The 21,440-nt window shown below is 39.1% G+C and overlaps 1 protein-coding gene across 4 annotated transcripts in view; it reads left to right on the top strand.

Moving 5' to 3' along the window:
- The first annotated feature begins 3,429 nt into the window (after window positions 1–3,429).
- Window positions 3,430–21,440, top strand: part of Grm1 (glutamate metabotropic receptor 1) — a 300,312-nt gene continuing 282,301 nt past the window's right edge. For 2 of the 4 annotated variants that reach the window (XM_070010070.1, XM_070010074.1), the window contains exons 1-2: window positions 3,478–3,532; window positions 5,060–6,022. In XM_070010070.1, coding sequence (XP_069866171.1) covers window positions 5,323–6,022 — 700 coding nt within the window. In that variant the 5' untranslated portion in view covers window positions 3,478–3,532; window positions 5,060–5,322. Of the gene's footprint in view, window positions 3,533–3,849; window positions 3,926–5,059; window positions 6,023–21,440 lie in introns of those variants that run through there. The other 2 variants (XM_070010072.1, XM_070010073.1) reach the window with 2 other exon arrangements.

Genomic DNA, 21,440 nt, shown 5'->3' with positions numbered 1-21,440 from the left:
ATCTACCTTGAAGATCAATTATATTCCCTTAAGTAATACTTTACATATCAATTTTCACAAATCAATTTTCTACAAAGACCTTCCTTGATCCCATTTCTATTTTCAGTCCATGCTACCTCTTTAGTAATGAGTTTATTATCTCTTGTGGATACTTCACTTCCATATTTCAATGGCTGTGTAAACTTTAATTTTCAAAATACCCACTAGAGTACACTATAATTTGAAATACATGCTTAATTCATCCACTTTTTCTTTTTCTTATGCCTACCTTTCTTGTTGAAAGGATTTGAAATTCCGGTTTGTTTTATGTAGAAAATGATATTCTTTCCTCATTCATATCCAGGACTCATTCCTCTATGTCATTCTTTAAGATGGAGAGCAAATAAGAAAAATTTGTGTACATATGCATAAAAATATAGATAGTAATTTTGCTTATGGACAACAAATGCTTCATTACCACACCCACATGATGAGCATTATGTTGCACTTACTGTGAAAATATCATATGAAGGTTTTGTATAGAGATAGCATATCAGATATTCTTTTGCTTAATTTTCACTACATTTTATAATAAATAGGCTTCTTAAATGAAAATACTGATAATACTTGGTACCCTACTAAAAATCACATATGAGTGTAATGTCCTATCCTATCAGTTCTGAAAAACTATGCTGACAGTACTTCTGAATGCATACCTCTTCAACATTTCCTGAACTCAGTGCTTTAACTTGGCTTTGTTAATATATAAGTCATTCTTTCACTCTAATAGTCCTTCTAATAATCTACCCAATAGTTCAATCCCTTGGGTGTCTGTAAGGAAAGAAAAAGGATTTTTATTTTACAGAGAAAGAAAGGGTATTTTACAGAGAGAGAAAGGATATTTTACCGAAAGACAATGGATATTTTATTGATCTCTTCTTATCTTGTTTTGAGTGTTTTCTTCTTTTCATTTAGTGCCTTCTGAAGTTCAGTCATAAATAATTGAACACAATTTTAATATTAATTTCAAGTTTATACATTTGAAAATAATTTGTCTTTAACCCCTGTAATATGATTTGTGCATCTGCATACCTCTAGCATGTTTAGATCCCTAAATTAATTGTCTTTAAAATAATTGATTTTGGTAGCTTGAATGTTGAACTTTTACTTAGATTATAACATGAATTTAAGAATGTGAATGTTAATTATTCCTTAAGTAGTATAGTTGTTTTTAAATTATAACAATGTGATACATTAAAACTTGCTGGCTTTCTTCCCCCTACATTGTTATTACCATTAATCAGTAATCAGTTGGATGAGGGGATGTCATTTTGAAATACAATGTCCTTCCCTTTCCAAACCAATATCAATAAGTGTTATCATTTCACTTTCATACATGTACATGCACATAAAGTATTTTGAAAACATTCACTTTTCTTTACCCTCTCTGTTTATCCTACACTTTCCACTAGTACCCATATCCTAACAGGGTCTGTTTGACATTCTTGTCGTTTGTTATATTTGTAGTGTCTGTTAATTTTCCAAGGGGATTTCACCGTGGTATTTCACACACGCATATGCAGTACTTCCAAAAGATTGACCTCTGTCTTCACTCGCATGTTCTCCAGTACCACTACTCCCAATTAATCAACAGCTCTCAGTGAGTTTCATTTCTCTGTCTTCCTTCCCAGATGCAGTGTGTTTCATCCTTGTTCACTCACTAACATTCTCTTTTATTTTCTACATTTAGTCCACAATAATAAACATGCTGCATAGACTTAGATGAAATCAGTATGAAGGTCCCTTAAAACTAAAACAAGAACCATAATATATCCAGTGATACCATTCTTAAGCACACATTTGAAGAAATGTAAACCAGAATACAATAAAGGCATTTATATACTCATGTTTATTGCAGTGCTATTCACAACAGCTAAGTCTTGGAAACAGCTAAGCCTTGGAAACAGCCTGGATGCCTACAAATGATGGCTGGAGCAAGCAAATGTGAGCTTTCTCTCCCTCTCTCTCTCTCTCTCTCTCTCTCTCTCTCCCCCCCCTCTGTTACACAGCCCTTAAAGCCTTAAAGAAGAGTGAAATTATGGAATTTACAGGGAAATGGATGGATCTAAAATCTTCATATTAAGGAAAATTAGGTCTGGAAGACAAAGATCATGTGTTTTCTTTTATATGTGGATGATAGACATAAAAGATGGCTACGTTTAAGGAGGCAGACATCTTTCTTAGACTGAAGGTAACGGTCTTTTTACATCTAGCATATACATATGAATACTTGGTGGTTTGTTCTTCTTACAACAAACATTTTTCTAGGGCAAAAGAGATGATGGATTTCCCTGTATATCCAGATACAAACTTACCTGGTTCAGAGCATTTTTTTGTGTGTGTGTGGAAAAAATAAAACAAGCCTACGCTCTTTAGGTCGCTAAATTCATAAATATTTGTCATTTGAGAGAAGATAAGAACTAGATTACTTGGCATAGTTTCCCTCTCCAAGTTTCACAGAACACACTGAAAGATGTGTGAAACTACCCTATATGGCCGATCCCCACACCATTCCATGGAGTCACAAGGACCCGAACAGCCAATGACCATGGGCTTTACACAGGCCAATGTCTGCTCCACAGATGATATGACTGGAGAGCTTTAAGCAAGAGTGGAAAGGAATGCTGTCATCTGTCTGTCCCCTGTGAGAAAACCAAGTGACAGGCTGTTTGGCCACGAAGCTTCTAAAAGAATGTGATTTATCTTCTACTTCCCTTGTAGTAAGAAGCAACACTGTAGGCAAGAACTGTGGTGAAGGTGCTGGCAGCCTGGGAGGAATTTGGATATGTGATTCTCATTCCAGTGTTCTCATGTGACCTGACTTGCATTCTCTGTTTAGTTACATCTTGACCTGGAAACTGGCTGCCGTGGGTTGTCTCTCTTTCTTGAGTTTACCTTGTTCATGAGCTCTTCTCTCCGTCCTCTGCTCCTACCCATGCAGCCTCAGCTTCCTCTTCCTTGCAGCCTAATAGAGACTTTCACTAGATGTCTATTCACATCCTGATTTCTGGGATATGGACTTTACTTCCAGGGAGGAAAATGTCTTTGAGTGCTTGAAATAAATAGAAAGATATGCACTCCAAAGCAGCCTAAGCGACCTTTCAGTCTCTTGGCCTGAGAGGATTGATTATTCAAAGCTTTACATTTTAAAGAATTCTCCAGCAAGCAATATAGGAAAGAACAGTCCCCATATCCTTCTGCTTTTCTCTCTCCTCTCTCTCTATCAAACAACTAATTTTTCTGCATGAAATAATAAGACGAGCCTGGGGTGACCTGTTTTATAATTTTTCCCCCCTTCCATGCCTCCCTCCCCCCTTCTTTTTCCCTTGCGGTAGAAAAGTGCTGAAGAAAGAGGGCACTAGTGCACAGCCCAGATCGCATCCTTGCACTGTCTGCCTGCGAACTGAAGGCGGCTGCAGTCCTCTGACCTGGGAACCACAGCTCCGTCTCCCCCGGACTCAGGTATGTCTCAGCTCCATCCCTCCCAACTCAGGTGAGCCGACACCTTCCCGCTACAAAACCTACTCTCCATAGCGCACGGTGCTAATCTCTGGGAATATTTTTTCTCTCCTGGACCCGGGTGCATCTTTGCTTATTTATTCCTTTATTTATTAATTTAAACCTGCATGCCTAGGAAGCCTGAGGAGCGGTGGGTTGCCCGAGCTGACTTCCTTGTCTTTCTTTCCTGGACTCTGGGGTTCTGACTGGCTGCCTGCTCCCGGGGAACCTCTTCCTTGCCTTGATTCTCACCTTGAGAAAGGAATCTGGGGAGGGACGGGAGAAGGAGGCAACTTCAGCCCAGGGGGGAGGCTAACACTTAGCGCCCGTGCTCTAGAAGCGATTGTGTTGGAATACATTCCTGCAGATGAGCTGCAAGGCAGAGAGAGTAAGTGGGGAGAGAAAGAGGTGGGAAGGGGAGGGGAGGCTGTGTGTGTGTGTGTGTGTGTGTGTGTGTGTGTGTGTGTGTGTAAGTGTGTGTGTGTAATGCATTTCCACGTGTGTGTGTGTGTGCGTGTAAAGAACGAGAATGAGGAAGGTTGAAAGAGAAAATGGTGAAGAAGTGGAGGGGAGGAGGTGGTCTGGGAATTGCAATACTCTGGTGAAAGCATCATGGGCAGGCCCCGTGGGGTGTCTTGACCGCCTGGACGGAGCGCTGTCCAGGGTCCTGAGCGCCGCGTGCCCCAGGCTGCAATCGGTGACAGCTACCCCAGAGCTACCCTCTGTTCCCTTCCCAGCAACTGGACAAGACGGAAAGACTTCCCCCTAATACAGACGAATTTGGGAGAAACCCCATCTCCTTCACCTCCGCCCCCTCAGGAACAAGTTTTCTTATTTTCACCTCTTCTCCTTGAACCCTTACAGCAAGTCATCTGACTTCTTAGAGGGGCAAATAGAACAAACTCCAGCACACGGAGATTAAAACAACAACAACAAAAAACAAAAACAGGCGTTGCCTTAGTAACTAATATGGATTTTTCACAAGCTGGAAGATTTATATTTACTACTTGCATGTCAGGGTCTCCTTAGCCTCTCAAAGTTAAAGTAAATGGTGCATGTCTTTTGTCTTTGTTCATTTTTAAAGTGCCGCTTCCTCACAACCATTACAACGAGTTTCCAAGTTGTCTTCTGGGGGAGAGGGGAGAGAGGGGGAGTTGATCCGGAAAGTTGTCTTAAGGTTGAAGGACTTGGCTCCTCCTCAACTCTGTTCTTCCTTCCTCCCCCTCCCCCCAAATCAGAGAGCTTGGCAAGACTGGAGAGAGATTGGAGGGTGGAGGAGGGAGCGGGTCGCTGCCTGGCTTTGCCCCGCAAGGCAAAACCCAAGAGAGCGCTGGCCACATGAATGGCTCACCCCTACTTTCCTCACTGACCAGAGCGGTAGTTCCCCTGTTTCCTTCCTGATCGCTGATGTATTGAAGTGAAATGCACAAAGCAACACTTAGCATAGTTTAAGCACAGGTTGTATGATAACCAGGTTTGTTTTTCTCACTCTTTTTTTTTTTTTTTAATCAACAACATCCAGCTCCCTGCAGCCAACATTCGACTTCCATGGTACACTTGGTCAATCTACCTTGATGCATCCTTGAAGAACCAGGGCTTGAATTCCTCTTAAAAGAAAAAAAACTGCCCCTCCCCACCCAGGGCTTGAGAACCGTGGTGGAGGACCAGGAGGAGGAGGTGGAGGAGGGAAAAGAGGAGGGAAGGAGATCAAACTTCAAGAGGCAGCATCCTTGTGCATCTTGGTGGTGTGAGACCAGCGCAGGCTGCGAACTCGTCCTCACCACAATGGTCCGGCTCCTCCTGCTTTTCTTCCCAGCTATCCTGTTAGAGATGACTCTTTTCCCCAGAAGCCCCGAGAAGAAAGTGTTGCTGGCCGGTGCCTCCTCTCAGCGCTCTGTGGCCAGGATGGATGGAGATGTCATCATCGGAGCCCTCTTCTCTGTCCATCACCAGCCTCCTGCAGACAAGGTGCCTGAAAGGAAGTGTGGAGAGATCAGGGAGCAATATGGCATTCAGCGGGTGGAGGCTATGTTCCACACGTTGGATAAGATCAACGCGGACCCTGTCCTCCTGCCCAACATCACCCTGGGGAGTGAGATCCGGGACTCCTGCTGGCACTCTTCAGTGGCTCTGGAGCAGAGCATTGAGTTCATCAGAGATTCTCTGATTTCCATTAGGGATGAGAAGGATGGGCTCAATCGCTGCCTGCCTGATGGTCAGACCCTCCCCCCGGGCAGGACTAAGAAACCTATTGCAGGAGTGATCGGCCCAGGCTCCAGCTCCGTAGCCATCCAAGTCCAGAACCTTCTCCAGCTGTTTGACATCCCCCAGATCGCGTATTCCGCCACTAGCATCGACCTGAGTGACAAAACTTTGTACAAATACTTCCTGAGGGTTGTCCCTTCCGACACTTTACAGGCCAGGGCGATGCTTGACATAGTCAAGCGTTACAATTGGACCTATGTCTCTGCAGTCCACACGGAAGGTAGGCATTGTAATTGGGGAAAGAAAAGTACCCAGGAAGCCAGGGCGTTGCATGGTGTACTTCTGGGATCATAGTAATAGAGTTTCTGTTCATTCCTAGCCTCGTGGGGTACAAGTCTTTCTGTCCTTGTCCTTACATACCCACCCCAGGCATTGCCTTTTTAATGCTCATTCCCTTATAATGGTTGGTTAGGAAATCTGGTATTTCTGGGAGGCGGAGGAGCCGAAAATCTCCTTGCCTGGTGTCCAGCTGTAGATTGAACTGACATAATGCTTTCCCTCATATTCTGAGTTTGTGTTTGTAGGTTCATTGGCTCAAACTATTATATTTCACCTCAGGGACTGGTCAGGAAGATCCAAGTTTAACTTGCTAATCCAGGTTGAGTTATTAAAAGAAGAAACAAAAAAAATAACTGGTCCTAATATGTACGTGAAATGTGAACTTGAAAGCTTTACTTTGTCCTGAACATGGGAGGTGTGTTTTTTGCCCTCTAGTGCCCCTTGTTGACATGTAAACTTCCCTAGGAATGTGGGATTGGTGTCATCTCCAGCAGAAGGACAGACACTTACTTTTAATTTTAGGGTGCCTTAGAAACAAAGGAAATAATTTACCCTATTTTTTCTCAGTTTATATGCTAAGATTATCCAGATTTTCTCAGTTCTTCCCAAATTATCTTGCTTTATGGAAATGGCACTGAGGACCTCTTGGATTTGAGTGTGTGTGTGTGTGTGTGTGTGTGTGTGTGTGTGTGTGTGTGTGTGTGTGTATGTGTGTGTGTGTTGACTGTCCAGAATTCCAAGTGAGACCAATTATAAATGACCAATAGAAGATATCAAATGTCAAGTTTAAAATGGCTTTAAAAAAAAGAACTAGCAGATTGACCCAAGATTAAAAGCTTTGGTTTTTTTCCCCCTCAAGATTATTACAGATGTGAATTCTCAAAGAATTTCTTACATAAGGGTTTGCTTTATCTCTTCACCTTAGCCTATATGTATTTTTAGATAAATGAGATATTTGAGTTCATTTATTTTTAACTTCCCTAGCAGGTTTTTAAGGAAACCGGGATCTTGGTTGCAAATGAACATCTTGGATAATGCACACTTACATGTGGAAGACAATCCTGGGGGTATTGCTACATTCATGTTTTTTTTTTAAAATCGACTTATTGAAAGGTCATAGACATGGGGTCATTTAAAACTGTTTAAACAGTATTCTGCGAAGCCTGATTATAAAAAAAATTAAGAAACATTTTTACTGAAGTGATTAGATGGTTATCATTATTTCACATATAAAGAGAACAGAGTTTTCAAAATGAACACAAGCAATATAGAATTATACATTATAATTCAAGTCTTTGCTTTTGAGTAACAAAAATCCTTTTAATGTAATATTGTGACTTTCACCACCAGACTCTTGTTTCTGAATCTTGAATTTCAGTTATGATTTGGATACTTCTTTCTAAAAACAAACTCATTATTTTTAAGACACAAATATAGTTCTTTACATTTTAATGTTTAATGTTAATTTGCTACATTTTAATATTTAATATAGTTTCTTCTAGTACTTGGCTGAAACACTCTGAAAGCACAAGTCAAAGTGTATGAAAAACCAACACTCAACAGAGATCTTGAAATGGAATTGGAAAGATCTGGGTTTAATATAGCTTACTTAACTATGTCATATTTCTTCCCTTATTTATCTAGGTATTATTGATATTGGATGTATACATTCTTTATTTTAATATAATACTCATCATCCATGTTCTATTGTAGGGCATTTTATTTGCAGGAATGGAAGGAATAGAAGAGTCTTCTCTCAAATCTGTTTGTCAATTGTATCCCCGTGCTAACCACAATTGATAATAGGGATGGTTTTCTGACAATAGAATAGTATATTTGAAAGTTTAATTATGCTTGGGCTTACTGATTATACTACAGAAGCACACACACACATGCATGCGTGTGTATGTGTGTGTGTGTGTGTGTGTGTGTGTGTGTGTGTGTGTGTAAATACTTGGATTACTTTCTTTTCTGTCTTCTAACTGGTGTATAGCAGAGACAGTGTCCCTATACTACTCCATCAATGAATCCCAGATTGGATTGTGTTTATAGAATAGCATCCTAGCTATTCTTGGTTTTATCTTATCACAGGAGATTGCATCATTCACTCTGCCATTTATATCTGTTATCTTGTTTCTTTTTTTAAAGTCAATTAGTTCCTACTCTTAGTTAACACATTATCTGTGAAAATAAGTTGCTTTTCCTTTTTTCTATCTGCAAAGGAATTTTGTGTAAGTTCCAACCAAAAATTTATTTATTTTTTTTGAAATCTCTGCTCTCTGCTTCTCAGGGAACCCTGGTATAGTGGCCTACAGGCCCTCTCTTGGATCACTTAGTAATTTTCCTGCCTTCAAACTGATGGGGTCACCTACTGTTGACAGTTTCCTGTCAAATAGCAGCTCAGAGCACATATCAATGTTGTCACTACCATCTGGGCCCTCCTCAGACAGGAAGACAGTTTGTCTGAAAATTGGCAATTTGAAGCATAAGAACTCTGCCACCTCCAGTGACCTTCACCTCACCTTTCCAAAGCAGCCACTCCCTGGTCTATTTGCCACCACCATTTCTTTATATAGAAACCAACCTATTGAAGTTGATATTAAAAATGAGTTATTGTACCCTCATTTCTGTTGTTAATTTTGGTGACTTTAAAGTCATAGATGAGCATCTATTCTTTGAACATCTTAATCATTTTATATGGTCTTATCATTCTCTTTTACATCGAAGTAAGCTTTGAGATAGTTTCTGCTTTTATAAACCAACAAAATTTTATCATTATATTCTTTTGAATTATCGGTCCTCTGTCTCATTATTTGTGCCACTCCTGTCTCTTCTTTGACCACATGCCTCGCAGTTTGCCTGACATAAGAGAATGATTGCACATAAAGTTTCTGCAGAAGATTCTAGAAACAGTTCATAGTTGTTTTCTGAAATAAAGGTTGAGGGGATCTGACAAGGGAGAAGGCTATGGAAGCAATAGAGCTTCATCTACAAATGAAATTTGCCTGTGCTTTGAAATAAGTTGCTAACCTGCAATATGTGACTTTCAATATGCTAAGTATAAGGGACAAATCTAGGCACGTTGGGAAGATTATCTTTTCCAAGGGCATTAATTTCATTTTTTTCTGATAAGATGCAGGTTCCCCATCAAAACTCAAGCTGATCATTTCATAAGGTTGATCTAAGTGTTCTGATCATGTCCAGTTAAATTTCGAGGTAAAATTTCACATGACTCTTAGTGAGTCTTCTGTGTAGCTCAAACTGTCTCTCAAGTTTCCATCAGTTCTCGCTCAACTCCCGGGAGCCATCAAAACAGTTCTGATTCCTCTGCTACAGGAGACATTTGACATCAAGGAATCCTGTCCTTTTTATACCATCCCTTGTCAGTTCCTTTGCTCAAATGTTCTGCTTTTTGCTTCCCTCACAGCCATAGCTGATTTTAAGTAAACATTAGAATAATTAATATCTCCAAGTCTTTAAAATTATATACTACCATTACGTCACAGTTGCTTCTTTTTAACCTTGGGTACCTAAAAATATTGGGATTATCATTTATAGTATTACAGCCAGGAACAGAAATTTTACATTTTTATTTTGAATACAAAATTATTTGCTTAACCTTGCTTTTCTTATCTATGAATTTATCTTAGCCTGTCAGCATCATGTTTTTGTGCTTTCACTTTGTATACAGTAGGATCTGAGTAAAACAGGGACAGATATAAAGTTCTATACTTTTCCAACAGTAAACTATTTCCTGGTGACCTTCAGCTCACACTAAGCCTGTTAGCAATTCTCTTGACAGTAGGCTTTCCATTGCCAATTATCCCACCCTGTAGATATATAAACAACTGAAGGAGTTTAGATGAAAAGCCATTGCAAAAGGCATTCAACTTTAATGGAATATCAACTGCATAGAAACTGCATATATGAAACTCAAAGACTGAACCTTAGTTACTGTTTGACACTCTAAAGAGAGAGTTTAATTTGAATACATGTAAAATAAGTAAATAAGTTAAAATGAGTCACCACTCTACAGACATTTGCAAACATGGATTGATGCATGTTTATGACACTCTAAAATAAATTGTTGGTAATATATTATTTAGAGAAAAGTTAAAAAGAGAATTATGGTTATTATTTTATTTGGAACTACAAAATTTGTAAAAGAAGAAGTAGTACTAAAAGTGTCTTCATGACAAGAAACATAAGCTCATCAAGTTAGCTGGAATAGAGTCTGGACCATGAAAAAATAAGGACTCTGTGTGTGTGTGTGTGTGTGTGTGTGTGTGTGTGTGTGTGTGTGTGTGTGTGTGTTTCAGACTTGTGAGTCCATGAGTTTTTGTGGACATGAAAGACAAGTAATATGTGATTTTTTTTGCCAGTCATTAGAGTTTGAACTCTAGTCCTAGGTGCTATCCTTGAGCTGCTTTTGCTGAAGGCTAATGCTCTACTACTTGAGCCATAGCTCCACTTCCAGCTTTTCCTGAATACTTTATTGAAAATAAGAGTCTCACAGACTTTCCTGCCTGGGTTGGCTTAGAGCTGTGATCCTCAGATCTTAGTTTCTTGAGTACCTAGGATTTCAAGCATGAACCACCTGCACCCAGCTCATAATCCATAATCTTGAAGCATGACAAAACAGCTATGGTTTCAAAAATGTATATTAAAGCACAGCTTGTCATGTCAAAGATAGAGAGAATTATTTTCTCAAATATAATTGGAGATCCACTGGATATGAAGGTAGAGGGACCAACAGTGAAAATTTAGTTATTGTGTAATGCTATTTACTTAACTGTAAAGATAATTGACAAGTAATATAAAATATGTGCTGATGAATACTATTTGGGAGATTTATTACAGTGAAGAGTTAGAGACATGGAGAGAGAACTCAGAGATTTCTTCAGTTTTATAATGTAAGGCACACAGTGTATTAAAAAATAATCAACAAAATCTTGTGATAAGTATTTGAAGCCAATGATTCTTTCAGTTTAAACAGAACACACTTAGATTTAATACGTGAAATTTGATATGAACTTTGCTCTAGACAAAATTTGTCACCGAAATAGAGGGAGTGGGAAAAGTAAAAAGTGAAGGATAGTTATGAGGTACTCAATTTGTGATTTTCTAAAAAGACTTGCACTCTTTATGATTCTCCTGACATACCATTATTTGTGCTTGTATTTGTTGTCTTGAATTTAACTTATTTTATTTTTTATTGCTATTGTAGAAGTGATATACAGAGGGGTTAAAGTTACATGAGTCGGGTAATGAGAACAATTCTTGTTGAACCATTTCTCCACTTCCCTTTCTGTCTCATAGTTTTTCCCTCCCATCCTCACCCACAAGATGCACAATTCATTTTGCACATGGTGTCTAGTACCACTATTGTATCTGTTCACCCTTTGTTCCACTTTTTTCTGTGCCCCTCCTTACTCTCTCAAATACAAACAAACTAACAAACAAGACACAAGGAAAAGTAAACAGAAATAGCAACAACCGCAACTAAAAACATCTGTGTTTCCTTTTCCTGGTGGTGGCTGCAACTTTTATTTTGTGTTCTTATCTTGTTGTTGGCATTGCCATTCTTCTTAAGACATGATGCTTTTCTTTGAGTGCTATCTGTACCTCATATATACAACAACTGCTTTACAGAGTTTTGATTACCCGCTGGGAAGTGACTGTAATGATAATCGTAAGAGCCATGTACACTAGTATTTGGCTGCAGTCATGAAGACTGCAGAGGGTTGAGGAACCAGACTTGAGGACACACTAGTTTAATGAGCGTCTGCAACCACAGAAAAACAACTAGCAGCACATGCTGTTCTGATATTAGGTTAAGAGCAACATCACAGTCAGAGAAGGTTGTCAGTTTTTCACAGAAACTGTAATTGAAAATCATATTCAAGGAAAGATATAAAACCTTGTCAGGAGGATCACTGTCTTATCCATCAAAAGAAGAGTCATTATTAGTCTGAATTTGTGTAGAAATATTTACTTCTCTCTAATACCTAATAATTCTCTGGGAATGTCTACATTTTAAATCTCAACTTACATGAAAAATGGTAATTCTTGTGGTTTTTCCATTTTACAGGAAAACTAATTTCTTAACCTGATGACACTAAGTGTCACATATAAAACTAGTATTTAATGTAGATAATTTATTGATTCAAACAGAAACTTGAGGGGGTCACAATACCCACTTACCAATCTTAAGGCTTTTCTCATTATTCACTTCATAGCCAAGGCAATATGAATAACTACATACAAATTATCTAAATAATTTAGATAAAAGCATTAATTGACAAATGAAGTATGAGATTCTTTTGAGATTTTAGAGAAAAGAAATTCTTTAGTTACCAAGTAACTTAATTACTTTCTAATGAAGAAGTTCATTAGTGAATTTGAACACTTAAAAATTCACTAATGAATGTGAACACATGTTCATACTACAAATTCCACACTTTTTTGGGATACCAGGAACATGCAAATTAAAATAAGAACAGTATTACTAATAATAACAACTATTACCATTACTACTGCTGCTATTAGCCTCAAGAACCCCATATTTAATCACATTTTGAAAAGAAGTACACAGAGAACTGTGGGAAATACTATAAGCATATTGGTTTTATTTGCAAAACAACAATGATGCTTACAGTTACATCACCTTCTTCACGCAAAAACAAGATGGTACCTACTTTTCACTGGCTTTTGTTAAACTGCGATCAAAAGATAGCTTCTTCTCAGCTGATGAACTCTGGGCAAGTATGAGGAATCACTTGCCACAGCTCCATTTCTGGTTTTCTGAGTGGTTTATTGGAGATAAGAGTCTCACAGACTTTCTTGCTGGGGCTGGCTTTGAATTGTGATCCTCAGATCTCAGCCTCCTGAGTAGCTAGGATTACAGGCATGAGCCACCAGTGCCTGGCTATCTTGCTGATTTTCTAACATCAAGCAGCACATTTATGGGTTCATATTCTTTTCCTTTATAAAACATGCTCTCACAGCATATGGCTGCAAGTGCAAGTCTTTTGGTTGCATAGCATGTTCCAAAGTTATTCCTGGATAATCTGAGTCACTTTTACCTGTAGTCTCTTTTGTGTTTGTTTGTTTGTTTGTTTATTTTTGACTCAGGGTCTTGCTTTGTTGGCCAGGCTGGCCTTAATCTCCCGGGCTCAAATTACTCTGCCTCAGCCTCCTGAGTATGTGCCTATAGGAATATGATACCATGCCTGGCTACATTTTATAATTTGCATGTTATAAAGTACAGAAATGAAAGATTAGTAAGCAACTTGCTGATTGTAAATTGAAGATTAGAAAGTGTTTGCAATAGACTTTAAAAGTGCTACAAGGAGCTGGGTACCAGTGGCTCACACCTGTAATCTTAGCTACTCAGGAGGCTGAGATCTGAGGATCGTGGTCCAAAGCCAACCTGGGCAGGAAAGTCTGTGAGAGTCTTATTTCCAATAAACCACTCAGAAAATCGTAAGTGGGGCTGTGGCTCAAGGCAGAGTGTTAGCTTTGAGCTGAATAGCTGAGGGACAGTGCTCAGGCCCAGAGTTCAAGCCCCACAACTGACCTCCCCCGTTCTCCCCGCAAAAAAGTGCTACAGGGATATTGAAATAATGGAGAAAATTTACAATGAACAAATTGTTTATATTATTTAGTAATATCATAATAAAGTATTGTTTATATTATTTTCCTGAATCAATAAGCATGCTATCTATTACTTCTGCTTTTTGGTCAACAAATACAACAAAGAAGTCATGATTACATCTCTAAGTTAAATAAATATTTAATGAGAATTTTCTCTGGGCCAGACCTCTGCTATAGTAATCAAAGAGCAAAGATATCTAAGTGTTAGTCCTCTGCTAAAAAGTTGGGCTGGGAAGGTGGCTCAGTGGTAGAATGTTTGCCTAGCATACATGGGTTTGAGTCCTCAACACCACATAAGCAGAAAAAGCCGGAAGTGATGCTCCGGTTCAAATGGTAGAGCACTAACCTTGAGCTAAAGAGCTGAGGGACAGTGCTCAGGCCCAGAGTTCAGGATCCATGACTGACCAAAAAAAATGTTCATATAGTGGTTACCATTCTATTTTCTGAATGCAGCTGTAGGAGTTGCATGTAGTTACTCTGAGACAGAGAATAACAGAGCACTGGGAGTCTCTCTGTCTCTGTCTGTTTCTCTCTCTCTTTGTTTCTCTCTCTCTCACTCTGAGTCCCACTCCATTATGAATATGAGAAGTAATGATGTAGAAACAATGTGAGCTTGAGGCACTATAGGCATTGCTAATTCCTAAGTACATGCTCCTGGAAAGAGAGTAGAGAAGAGGTGAGAATATTCTCAAAGGCTGGTGGAGAAGGTTGAATGGAAAAGGAAAGTCAAAGAAACTTGACATAGCAAAGCTGCTGAAAAATCCAGAAGGACACATGACATGGCCAGACTTGCATAAATGCCTTACATCTGAGGGGAAGATTGGGAATAGAAGAGTAAAAGGTTGAAAGATTGTTTCCTCAATGATTCAATGAGGGGGATGGAAAGGAAAAAGAGGCAGGTTAAATGCAAATAGATGTTAAGAGAGCTTGACTAAGATTGCAAACCAAGTGTTTCTAGTAGTGTATGTTTAGACTGTTTAGACTACCCTCTTGAGTAGGATACATTCTCCAGATAAAACACAGGAGTCTCAGATTTCATAGCAGTTTATCAACTTGGCCACCTGCTGGTCCAATGGCCCAAACACCAGACTCTCTCTCCAGTTAATTATATAGGCTACCAGGTTATCACCAGAGAAGATAACCTAGAATTATCCCTCATTCAGCTCCTATCAGAAAGACAAACAAGGGTATTAATATTTCTTATGTTTCATATTATTAGGGGTTATTATCAGCCCCTCTTCTTAAATTCAGATTTCCAGAATATTACATGCCTGACTTACTTTACTTTTACTGAAGAATTGCTTCTTCTAAATTGCATATTAATAGTTTTTCACTTTATTTATAAAAGGATAGTTGGAAATTTAAATGACACCTTATAACTTTTCATATTTTTTGTTGAAGACATTGCTTAGTACACTGCTTCACCTCCCTTGTATAAAGTGGATGGTAAACAAATTCTCTTTGGACTTTAGTGCTATTTGGTTTTCTTAATTGGAATTGAGAATGTTGTGTTTTATATTTTTTTCTTGCCTGTCAGGAAGCCTAAAAATATATCTAATTCTTACCACAGCAAATGTTCTAGGTAGCACATGTAGATATTAACTTCTGCTTTACTTTGCAAACATTATTCATACTCAGTTCATAAATTTAAAGTATCGCAACTCCATTTTTGGAGAAGGTAGAATATTAATATTTAATTAAATGAAGGTGACTCTCTGTTGGTACAGGAAAATTTTGCATGTTTTTAAGCAGAGAGTAATGTCCACTTGAGATACTTTTTTTATAATTTCTAGAAGCAGGGTCATATCACACCCATAGCTTAATATGAGCCACTATGTGATCTTATAGCAGACTTCTCCCCAAACTCTCTACTCATCCTTAAGTGAAAACCAATCTGCAAAAAGACTGGGAAGACGGCACTTGCTAATACTCTTATCCTGACTTTTCTGGTATTTTCATTTACTTTCTAGAACATAACTGCTTATTAGTGAACATATGGTTTTGCTGAGGATTTTACATAGTGCCTATGGTGTCAACTTCTCAGTGATTCTCTTGCTTTGGGTGATGTGGCACTGGGGTTTGAACTGAGGATCTTATACTCTCTGGTTAAAGGCTTTACTATTTAAACCATGGCTCCACCCCTTGCATGGTTCTACTCTAAACCAAGGATGAGAGGTCTTAATATTGTATAGGGTGAAACACCAAAAAGAGACCCCATGTCTGCTGGTTCTGTTAATAGGTGCCCATTAAATTACAAGGTGTAGAAAGAGACACTGTGCCTTGACATGTGAAGGTGAATTATCTCTTGGATATGTGTTAGGTAATGGTAGATGCCAACCTGAAGAGGAAAAAGTCTTTTCTTCTATGTCAATAAATGCTGATGGAAAGCTCAGCATGTAATATCCTTGATCTGCCATTTTACAAGGAAAATCTTACTTGTAAAGAAATTACTTCTTAAAACTTGAAAAAAATATGAGGGAGTGATTAATTTTTGAAGTGCTGAGATATTCCCTTTCAGAGGGTTATTTTTAGGCTCTCTAGCTACAGGAGGATGCACTAGCAGAATCTTCTCAAACCTCTGTGTGCAAAGAAACCACCAGGGAATCTGTTGTTAGGTTGAAGGTTGTGACTTGGTAGGCCTGGAGTGGGCCTGAGGTGTATCTCTGTCAGGCTCTCTGATGATAGCAATGCTGCTGGCCCGCAGACAACACACCACAGTACCTCTGGAAGTGGCTTCTGGTCATGTGTTTCTTATGGTAGTGCATTGTATATACTTCCACACAACTCTGAATCATTTTCTTCAGTCATTTGTATGTCTAAAGACAATTGTTCTCTTGAACTAGTCAGGAAATGGTTTTAAATGTGCATACCTAGAAAATCATATTAAAGACATGGATCTATTCATTCTTTACACTCCTTTATAAAAAAAAACTATGCATTAGCTAACTTGAATAATTGCTCTATGTTGCATTGAAGGAATCGATTAGATATCGTTCTTGGTCAAGTATGACCTGTTGAAAAGTGAGACCTCAGCTTCACTGAGATATGTCCTACACTGGAGCAGGGCTGCCCACATCGGAGACACTGAATCGACATGTGTTCAAGGGAATTAGGGAAAGCTTTTGTTTCAAACGCCTTTTCTGCTTTCCAGAGGGGTTAGAAAAATTGAAGAATTTGGCTACACTTCAGTGCTCATTGCCTCACATTATATAAATGTAAAATGCAATTATTCCAAGAGCCAACAGCCTCGGAACTATTTGCTTTTATTATATTCTTCCCAAATTATGTTCACTTATTGGTTTCTTTCTCATAACAGTAAAATATAGTGAGGAAAAATATCCAAGCAGTTGTATGTTTTGGGGGGACAGGTTCTTCTTAATAAATCTGTTTGCCTTTTACCTTTCTAACAATTAGGGAAACTTCATGACATTGACTGTCAATGAAGCCATCAGATATTTTGTCATTGTCATTTTCTCTCTTTGTATGAATGTTAGTGTTCTATGTAGTGAAGATATTCGGTGCAGGAAGTATTTATTTATGTGTGTATTTATTTACGGGTATTAGAGATTGAACTTAACTCACAGGCTCATACAAAGTAGGCAAGTGCATTACTACTTGCGCCCTGTCCTAGCCCACAACTGGGTTTAATCTCATCTCCTCATTCAGTTACCTCATGAATCTGGACAAGTGTTCTGTCAGTCATGCCTCTCTTCCAGGTTCCTATGAAGACCAGATGAGCAATAGGGAAGTCTTTTTGAAACTGTGTACTTTAAAAAATAAATACAGTTAGGGGCAGTCTATTGTACTATAGTATTTATATGAGGAGTTTCTCATTTTCATTAATAATTGTCTCCTGCATTAATTATTTCCCAGAAAGTTACAAGCAAGCAGTACTATTCAGCACTTATGGAAATATGATAGACGTCTGTGTGGAAGAAGTCATTTCTAAGTCTTTGATGTGAAAAGGAAGCTTTAATATTGGGGAGACATCCCTGAGGTTGCACATAGCTAGTTCATAAGATTTAGTTCTTCTGTGTGGCCACTTTCTGCCACTTGCATCTTCTAGAGCTTCTGCTGATTTTGATAATTTGTCTTCCTCTCTTCTCTTGTTCTCCCTACTCTCTGATTTTCTTCTGCACTTAGTCTTTGCATGTTAGCTGAAGGACAAGCCTCTGATTCATACCAATCATCCAACGAGCTCATCAATTTATTCCACAAGTATGGTTCCTACTAAACCTTAGGCAGTTTGTTAGGCACCAGGCATTAAAAATGAATTCGGGAGTGCCATTGTCAGTAATTTTGAGTAACATAGGAAAGTATCTGTAATCAATTATGTATACATTTTGTTATAATAGAGTGATATCATCTGTTTCTAGGCTTATAAATACCATTCTATATGAATAGTACCCATTAATACTATTTTTACATTTTTAAATTGTTACTATAAAAGGTGATGTACAGTCCCATAAGTCAGGTAATGAGTACATTTATGTTTGGACAACATCACCTTGCTCTCTCCCAGTTTTTCCCTGCTGTCCCCACTCACAAGTTGTATAGTCCATTTAGTTCTATTAGTTCATAAATACTGTTGCTTATAGTCAACCAAGAGAGGGGAGAGAAAGATCATTAATGTGAGAGGGTGAAGGAGCCCAAAGAGAGAGGCTCATTACTCTGATCCTTTCCCTGGGAGGCCTCTCCAAATAAATGGCATTAGAACTAGGTCCTAGATGTTAGTGAAGCTTGCAGATGCAATGCTATAGATGACTGGAATCTCTCGAGTGAAATCATGTGAACAAATGCTTAGAGCAAAGCGCTAACAGGTGTACAGGGCATGGAGCACTCTTTCCTTTTTCTGGAGTAAGAAGTACCTAAAAGGACTTAGCAGAAGAATTGAATAGACAAGTGGACCTCAACAGCTGAGTGTTAAGGATGTCAGACTTTGGATTGGCCTTTCATTTGCTGTGTTCATCAAAATAGAGAAGACTTTCTTTTGCAATTTTACCAGACTAAAAAATAGAGACTAATTTTTAACCTTTCCTGCCACTCTTTTTTTTCTTGGTCCACTTTTTCCTCCATGTGCTGGACACCTGACACCTTTTCAAGGAAGCTACCTTCTTAGTTTACCTTGACAAATGCCATTAATCATACAATCTGTCTACATATCCAGTGTCTCACCCATATTTGACTGTAAGAAGGATGCCGATGAATCTATTGCAATGCTCTGTAGCTCAAGCTGCAGCCTCTATGGACACGTGGCCCGCCTCTCAGTGAAGCAAAAGGCATATCACAAGCTGGTTTCTCAGCTGTGAAATGCCACTACTTAGGTCACATGCTTTAGATAAAAAACCTGCCAGGAGCAACGCCTTCTCCTTGGCGGAGAGGCCTGCCACCTGTCACCCAAAGCTGCCGTCCCCTCTGCCTCGTGCATGGGAACTCTGCCTCATTTCTGTACGTGAGGAGGTGTGTTCACTGCCTAGTGCAGTGTCTTTCTCTGTGGGTATTTATCAAGGGTAGAATTTTGTCCGATAATCATTGAATTGAAGATTATTGCCTGTACTCAAGCAGGGTCATATCTTAATCCAGAAATATGGTCATAAATCCAGGAATCACACTGAGGCACAAATGGGATTTTTTTTCATGTGAAAGGTGATGTACGACAGGCATAATTCCATCCAACACCAAGCCATGGTGCCACTCTAGGTGACATGGCAAAGTCTCACCTTATGCCACTCTTTTGTAGCATGCACAGATTCCTGGAAATAAGTCTGAAGACATACATGGTGCATCCAGTAGAGACCATGCCTTATCAACTTTTATGGAATACTAAACAAAAAACAAACAAGCATGGTAAAACACCCTGCACAACGTGTACTGGTATGAGGTTTCCCCATTGCTTTGTAAGGTCTGACTGGTGTTAAATCACAAAGTGCTTGGTTAATACTCATTGAATGAATAATCAAATTCTGGTTCTAAGTAATCTCATAGGCATTTGCTTTGGCCAGGGTGTTTGAATTGTCAGGCATACTGTTTCTCTAAGATGTACTTACTTAAAGATACGGGGCAGGGTCGGGGGTAGAGATGTAGGTTCTTACTGATGTAATAATGGTGCCATGACACAAGAAGTGTGGTGCATAAGAGTTTACAAAGCATTGCCTTTGCAGTTTGAGGTAGTTTGTGGAAAAAGCTGCATTGAAGTATATCTTTTCACAACATATTTCAACTATAACTCTTTTTTGCCCTCTTTCTTTTATGGGTTAAACTTGGTCCCTTAGAAAAGGTGCATTGTGCTTCTAATGCCAAGTGTATCTCAGAATGTTTGGAGAAAAAAGGTGCGGGGGGGGGGGGCGGGGGAGTCAGATTAAAACAAACTCATTAGCTTGGGCACTAATCCAACATTAGTGGTGGCCTTAGAAAAAGGGGAAATTTGGATGTAGGACCATGCACATGTGTGCATGCGTGCACGTGCGCGCACACACACACACACACACACACACACACACACACACACAGAAGAAAGCCACCAAAGATGAAGACAGACATTGGGATGATGTATCCATAACAGAAATTGAATGCCAGACATTGCTAGCAAATCATGAGCTACTAAGAGATAGGCTGGAACATATCTTCCCTCACAGCCCTCAGATGAAATCAGTTCTGTTGACATCTTCATTTTTAATTTTTAGCCTGCAGAACTATCAGGCGACACGTTTGCTTTTTTAATTTTTTAATTTTATTTTTTATTTTTATTTTTTGTGAACATACTGTACAGAGGGGTTACAATTACATGGGCAAGATAATGAGTACATTTCTTATCAAGCATTGCAGCCTCCTCCTTTGTTTATCCTTCACATCCCTTCCCAGCCTCCCCCCCGCCTCCCACCCAATTCTCCCCCCCCCACCCCCAACCAAAGTTGTAAAGTTCGTTTTCGACATGACAACTTATACTTCTTATTGTTGCAACGGGTCCATCAGGCGACACGTTTCTATTTGGCAGAAAGCACTGTATTTTGTTATATCAGCCGGAGGAAACTAATACAGATTTGCAGTTATTGCATTGTGAGAGCTAGTCAGTTTTAGGAACTCCCTGCACATGAAAACATAGAACAGACTTTCTGATGCAATTGATGTTCATCGCCTGTGGACTGTTAGCTACTTACCCTCAACCCTTTCCCCACCAAAACACTCTTCAACTCATACAGGATGACTTAACTGAGAAGCCTCTTACAGATGGTTAATTTTAGATGTCAACTCAACAGGGTGGAATGATACCCAGAAAACTAGTAAAGTGGGAGTTGCTAGGATGTTCCCGAGTGTATCACAAAGAGATCGGTATTTGATCAGTGGACAGAATGAGGAAGATTGCAGGATTTATCCAATCCACCTAGGGCCCCAGGAGAACAAAAAAGCAGGGGAATTGCTTTCCCTGTCTTCTGTGGCTAGAGTACCCTTCACTTGCTCTTCAGTATCATAGAGATTTCCCAGCCTTTGACTCTAACACTCATACCATCCTCTTAGGTTCCCAGGCCTTTGACCTCAGTGTGAAATTTACGCTATCATTTTCTCTGGTTCTGAGGTTTTTGTACTTGGTCTGAGTACACTACCCACTTCTCAGGCTCTCCAGCTTCCAGATAGATCATTTTTGTACTTCTTAGCCTCCACAATCATGATGATGTGAAATAATTACCTATCTATCTGTCTGTCTG

This window comes from Dipodomys merriami, unplaced genomic scaffold, assembly GCF_024711535.1.
Source record: "Dipodomys merriami isolate MVZ:Mamm:240054 unplaced genomic scaffold, mDipMer1.0.p SCAF_8, whole genome shotgun sequence".
In the NCBI taxonomy this organism is placed as follows: domain Eukaryota; kingdom Metazoa; phylum Chordata; class Mammalia; order Rodentia; family Heteromyidae; genus Dipodomys; species Dipodomys merriami.
This window is presented reverse-complemented; position numbering and strand designations above follow the sequence as displayed.